General features: G+C 39.1%; 2 protein-coding genes across 2 annotated transcripts; both read right to left on the bottom strand.

Moving 5' to 3' along the window:
• Positions 1-315: 315 nt before the first annotated feature.
• On the bottom strand, positions 316-1,731 carry HO173_000292 (uncharacterized protein; the record flags this gene model as incomplete). Its single annotated transcript, XM_037302242.1, has 5 exons — positions 316-803; positions 860-978; positions 1,026-1,144; positions 1,208-1,288; positions 1,348-1,731. The coding sequence occupies 5 exons, from the start codon at positions 1,729-1,731 to the stop codon at positions 316-318; spliced, it is 1,191 nt and encodes a 396-aa protein (XP_037170821.1).
• A 435-nt stretch (positions 1,732-2,166) lies between these two features.
• HO173_000291 (uncharacterized protein) lies at positions 2,167-3,963 on the bottom strand (the record flags this gene model as incomplete). Its single annotated transcript, XM_037302241.1, has 4 exons — positions 2,167-2,336; positions 3,183-3,685; positions 3,734-3,781; positions 3,839-3,963. The coding sequence occupies 4 exons, from the start codon at positions 3,961-3,963 to the stop codon at positions 2,167-2,169; spliced, it is 846 nt and encodes a 281-aa protein (XP_037170820.1).
• Positions 3,964-6,073: the final 2,110 nt, after the last annotated feature.

The raw sequence follows: 6,073 nt of genomic DNA, 5'->3' as shown, positions 1-6,073 counted from the left end.
ATCTTTTTAGGGCACCCGAGTCCTGGTTTTTGGCAGTGGCTGGAGGGACTATAAGGCGAGCTGCACAACATGTTCTTGGTGCATCGGTCAAACTGCCTTGTCAACTCTCACTGTCGTCCATACCTCTTACCAGATGAGAGTGCTTCTCCGACTTGAAAGCAGATTCTCAATTGGAAACCGGTGCTCTTAGCGAAGCACTGCGGTATCCTGATATTTGTAGATGACAATGGCTTGATAGCACGTTGTCAATTTGACTTGGACAGCTTTTCCCCTGCATAACGGTGACCTGTTGCCTTGCCCTTTCAAATGTCGTGCCTAAATTCTCTCTAATGCTCTTCCCATGTGTTCTAAGCCTACCACTTGCCGCACTGCGGCCATTGTCTTGCCCGCTTGCCGTCGCGCCTTGTTGGAGCCTTCGATTACAATATCATCCAGATAGTGAGTCTCATCTTTATTCATAAGTCGATTGTATTTGTCTCGAGTGCTGGCCAAACTCTCGGAAATAGCACTGGTCACCGTTTCTTTGAACTGTCGCATGTTCATAGAGTTGCAAGCCCGGGCAAGCTCCTCAGCTGTCCTCCCTCGTCCATCGAGGTATGACATTATGGCCAAAAGATTCGACACACCAGGCCGATGATCTGGTTCATACGACACTCCTGGCATTGAATCTGTCATCGCAAGCCTGATTTTGTCACCAATAAGTTTTGGGCCATCGTTTACTTGGATCCGTGAGCGAAAGTCCTGGTGGGATTTTGACATTTTGAGGTGTGGCTCCTTGAGCGACATGACACGCCTCGCAGATGCTAGCAAGTTTTAGAAGAAGAGGAACCGATACAGAGACGATCATGGGTTGACATACATAAGACGGTTTGTGGCTTCACAAGGATTTCCCCATGGACAGTATTGAACTGATCAGCGCATTGTCTTGCAAACTCCAAATGCTGTACTTGGTCCTCTCCTACCGGAACGTGAGTAGCACTGGAAAAATGAGCGAATAATAGTTTGATCAAGTATAGAAGCCATACCCGTAGAGCAGGATATCCGCGGCCTGCAGCACAGGATAGGAAAAGAGTCCGAGTTTGAGTCTTGCTTTTGCACTCGTAGAGTCCAAGGCCGACACTTCATCTGGTACGGTGAGCTTGCTCTGTAGATGATCAGCCAAGATGAACAGAAGACCTTTCTAGATCTCGCTCCCGTCATAACAAACCTTCCACTGTGTCATGCGAGAGAGGTATCCCACAGAGGCTGTACAGCTCAATATCCACATCAACTCTGTGTGCTCCGGAACCTACAAATCCTCAGCACGTATATGCTAACGGGCACCGCTGTCGTGGCAAGGGATCATACTGCAGATTGGTAGAAAATGGTAGATCGCTCGGGATCCAAGCCGACAGCCAAGAGGGTCGCCAACGTTTCTCGTTTCCACCTTCGTAGCTGATCTGCATCTTGGTTGGTAGTGATGGCGTGCAAGTCAACGATGGCATAGAGCAACTGAGTAGAGGGCAAAGCTTCATTTTGCAGTCGAGCCCATTGCTGCAAAGCACCTAGATAATTCCCCAGATGAGGGACACCCGTAGGCTGAATGCCGGAGAATATTACATGGGCTTTGGTTGCGCACAACCGCTTGCTGTGTCGATTGAACCCGCTTATGGCATGTGTCGAAGCCGATTTGCAAGACCAGCTAGGCTGACAACATCCAAGTCGAGAATGCCACCGAACACCAAATAGCATTGCTGATTCTCATATGAGTAGTACTACATGCATGATGCACGTCTCTGCGGTCAATATAGCTAGACGGGCCTAAATTCACCCCTAGAAGCTTAATTCCCCACCCCCCCCCCGGGCCAGAACTCTGCCCATGCTTGTACTCTACGTTGGGAAAGTCTCCTATGTGACCTAAATCTCGACTTTGGATCTGCCACTTCACGTTCTTCATAGACTACCAGAGGCAATACTAGACGAAGGCCCTTAATCAAGAGGAATCCTCTGTTGCTTGACTATCTATGTGGTACTTCGTACCAGTCAAGCACTCTTTCTGGCCGTATCTTGCCATGCTCCGGAAGAGCTTATGAAGGTCGATCGACGCCCAATAATGCTCTGGATAACACCTGCCCATGCACGCTTGAACGATTGCAACAACAAGAAGGATGTTCAAGACACCAACAGTCAAGCACTGCTCGGCAGCGGAATCCCTGTTCGCTGGAAGGCTTCGCTCTTCATCATCTCAAAAGCTCTCTCGGAAGTCTCAAGAGTTTTTCGCCTACCGAAGTGCGCCCATTTTGGCTCCATCGCCTGCTTCAAGTTCTCCAGACTAACATCCATGGTTTTCCCTACCCCTAGAATTGATTTCAGCATTGGGACCATTGGGGAGAGAGCACAACACCTACCGAGCTTTTCATGCTGCCAAACGTTGGCCTTCATACCAACACCGTAGTATGCATGTTTCCTCAAGAAAGCTAGCCAAATCTCCACGGTTTCTGAATGCCCATCTTGTATCTGGATCAGTCGCCGAAGGGTGATCCTTTCGAAATTCTCTTGGCTTTTCTTGAAGATGAAATTACTCCGAGGCACTGTCCACCGTTCCGTGATGCGCGGTAAAGGGATTGGCCCAGCAGCAGGTAGATGGAGATAATAGGCAGCCCGAAGGGCAAACTCTGCCCAGCTTGTACTCACGTTGGGAAAGTCTCCTATGGACCTAAATCTCGACTTTGGATCTGCCACTTCACGTTCTTCATAGACTACCAGAGGCAATACTAGACGAAGGCCCTTAATCAAGAGGAATCCTCTGTTGCTTGACTATCTATGTGGTACTTCGTACCAGTCAAGCACTCTTTCGGCCGTATCTTGCCATGCTCCGGAAGAGCTTATGAAGGTCGATCGACGCCCAATAATGCTCTGGATAACACCTGCCCATGCACGCTTGAACGATTGCAACAACAAGAAGGATGTTCAAGACACCGACAGTCAAGCACTGCTCGGCAGCGGAATCCCTGTTCGCTGGAAGGCTTCGCTCTTCATCATCTCAAAACTCTCTCGGAAGTCTCAAGAGTTTTCGCCTACCGAAGTGCGCCCATTTTGGCTCCATCGCCTGCTTCAAGTTCTCCAGACTAACATCCATGGTTTTCCCTACCCCTAGAATTGATTTCAGCATTGGGACCATTGGGAGAGAGCACAACACCTACCGAGCTTTTCATGCTGCCAAACGTTGGCCTTCATACCAACACCGTAGTATGCATGTTTCCTCAAGAAAGCTAGCCAAATCTCCACGGTTTCTGAATGCCCATCTTGTATCTGGATCAGTCGCCGAAGGGTGATCCTTTCGAAATTCTCTTGGCTTTTCTTGAAGATGAAATTACTCCGAGGCACTGTCCACCGTTCCGTGATGCGCGGTAAAGGGATTGGCCCAGCAGCAGGTAGATGGAGATAATAGGCAGCCCGAAGGGCAAAGTCAGCAAAGAATTCCACGTTTCGTACATTGTAAGACCGTAATTGCAGATCGCAGGTGGGCACGCCGTATTGTGCGCGCCGCTTCAGAGGTTTAAGGTAGATAGCCTGAACGCTTCGAGGTAGACGTGGGTCGTCACGCTGCTCTGGAGGTATATACTCCTGAGGCTGTCCTTCGGGAGTGGTCTGTGCCATTTGGGCATCTGTGTTGTAACCTTCACCGAGTAATCCTGTAGAAGCACTGGACTTGGGCTTAGTCGATGCATATCTTGCGTATAGATTTGCTTACTTTGCGGGTTTGCTTGGTGGTGTTTGAAACGGCGCAGGCATTTCCGGCCTGCGACACATATGACTGTGAGCATCGAGACAATGATAGAGTTCCTGGGTCACTGACAGGTTACGATTATGCAATTCCGCATCTTCTTGCGATCTGTACCTTGTTGCTGCCGAGAACCTGGCTCTTGTGGACGGCGTTCCCAGAGAGCTCCTGCATTGATCTCTTCTCCTCAGAATTGACATTGCTATGGTCCGTGCTTGAATATGGCCCAGGAAGTAACCCGCCTCACACAAAGGGATGCGTGTACACGCCCGTGAGGACGCCATGCTGCCTCAGACTCGTTCGATCCTCGATTGCGATCGAAGGCTTTCCCTTCGCAGCCCCTTCCCGCGCGTAGCGGCGTGGCAAGTGGAGAATTTTTTTGGCTCATATACTCGTATGTACCCGGTAATGCCCGCTACCTGGTACTCGTTTCCACCCCCATTTGCACGTTACCCCCATTTGCACGCTCTTAGACCCGATAAATCCGATATAGATAGCCACCACTACTACTTATTTACATAAACTACTATTATATTTTATTATAAAAGCTATTATAATATAATAATTACGAGTTTAAATCTATAAATTAAATTTATAATTTTTTTTTTTAATTAGAGCTATTAAGTAAATTTAATAAGCGATCTTTAATAAGCGAACTTTAATAAGCGATAATTGAATTCCTTACATTTAAATAATTATAAGATAAAATTCTAGAATTTTTTTAGCGTTGAAAAGCGTAAATTACGATTTATAATTTAAAAAAAAATTTAAAAGATTTTAATTAGTATATATAAAAGAATAAGATAAGATTAAGTTATAAAATTCTAAATTTATATATATAGCTAATTATAAATTTATTAGATCTATACTCTTTAATTAGATTAATTAAATTATCGCGAATAAATAAATTAATATTCGTAATTATTAAAAAATCTTTTATTCTACTTATAATCTCTTAATAACTTTACTATATATTATAAAAAAAAAAAAATAAATAATTATTATTTTTTTATTTTTTTAATTTTTTTTTTTTTTTAATTATTTTTTTTTTTTTTTTTTTTTTTTTTTTTTTTTTTTTTTTATTTAATTTTTTTTTTTTTTTTTTTTTTTTTTTTTTTTTTTTTTTTTTTAATTTTAATTTTTTTTTTTTTTTTTTTTTTTTTTTTTTTTTTTTTTTTTTTTTTTTTTTTTTTTTAAATTTTTTTTTTTTTTTTTTTATTTTTTTAAAAATTTTTTTTTTTTTTTATTTTTTTTTTTTTTTTTTTTTTTTTTTTTTTTTTTAAATTATTTTTTTTTTTTTTTTTTTTTTTTTTTTTTTTTTTTTTTTTTTTTTTTATTTTATAATTTATTTTTTTTTAAAAAAAAATTTTATTTTTTTTTTTTTATTTTTTTTTTTTTTTTTTTTTTTATTTTTTTTTTTTTTTTTTTTTTTTTAAAAAAAATTTTTTTTAAAAAATTTTTTTTTTTTTTTTTTTTTTTATTATTTTTTTTTTTTTTTTATTAATATTTTCGAAGCCTAGTTATTCTCGTTATTCGATTATAAACGTTATTAGATATCGATAGAAGTCTAAAACTCGAGATTTACTCGACTACTAAGAAAGCTAAGAATCTAATATATATATTCTATTATAATATTATCATAATGATAATTTAATTAAAAAGCTAGCTTTCTTTCTATCGATAATTTTAAAAAAGTACTATTAAGATCTAAATCGAGAAAGTCTTCTCTATTCGAAAAGTAACTAAATTTCTTAACTACGAATATTAAATTTTTATTAATAACGAGTAAAGACCTATAAATTAAATTTATAATTATTTTTTTAATTAGGACTATCGAGTAAATAGATAAGCGATCTTTAATAAGCGAACTTTAGTAAGCGAGATTTGAATTCCTTACGCTTTAATAATTATAAGACTAAATCTAAGAGTTTTTTCTTATCTAAAAGCCTATATTTTATTCTATAATTTAAAAAAAATATCTTAAAATTTTAATAGAAAACAAAAAAGATATTCTAAAATTAAATAATATATACCTATTTTTTAATTAGGGCTGTCCGGCTATCGAGCGAACTTTGATAAGCGATATTTAATAAGCGATATTTGAATTCCTTACGCTTTAATAATTATAAGACTAAATTTAAATTTTTTTTTCTAAAAGCCTATATTTCGTTCTATAATTTAAAGAAAAAATCTTAAAATTTTAATAGAAAATAAAAAAAGATACTCTAAAATTCTCTACGAATATAATATTATTCTAAAGCTACCTTAGGGGAAGCACGTACTTTAGAAATTTTCGACTAATTTTTCACA

The sequence above is a fragment of the Letharia columbiana genome, assembly GCF_014066305.1.
Source record: "Letharia columbiana isolate WasteWater2 chromosome Unknown Sc0000000_s0, whole genome shotgun sequence".
Lineage (NCBI taxonomy): Eukaryota > Fungi > Ascomycota > Lecanoromycetes > Lecanorales > Parmeliaceae > Letharia > Letharia columbiana.
The sequence above is the reverse complement of the archived record's forward strand: the minus strand, read 5'-3'. Positions and strand labels throughout refer to the sequence as shown.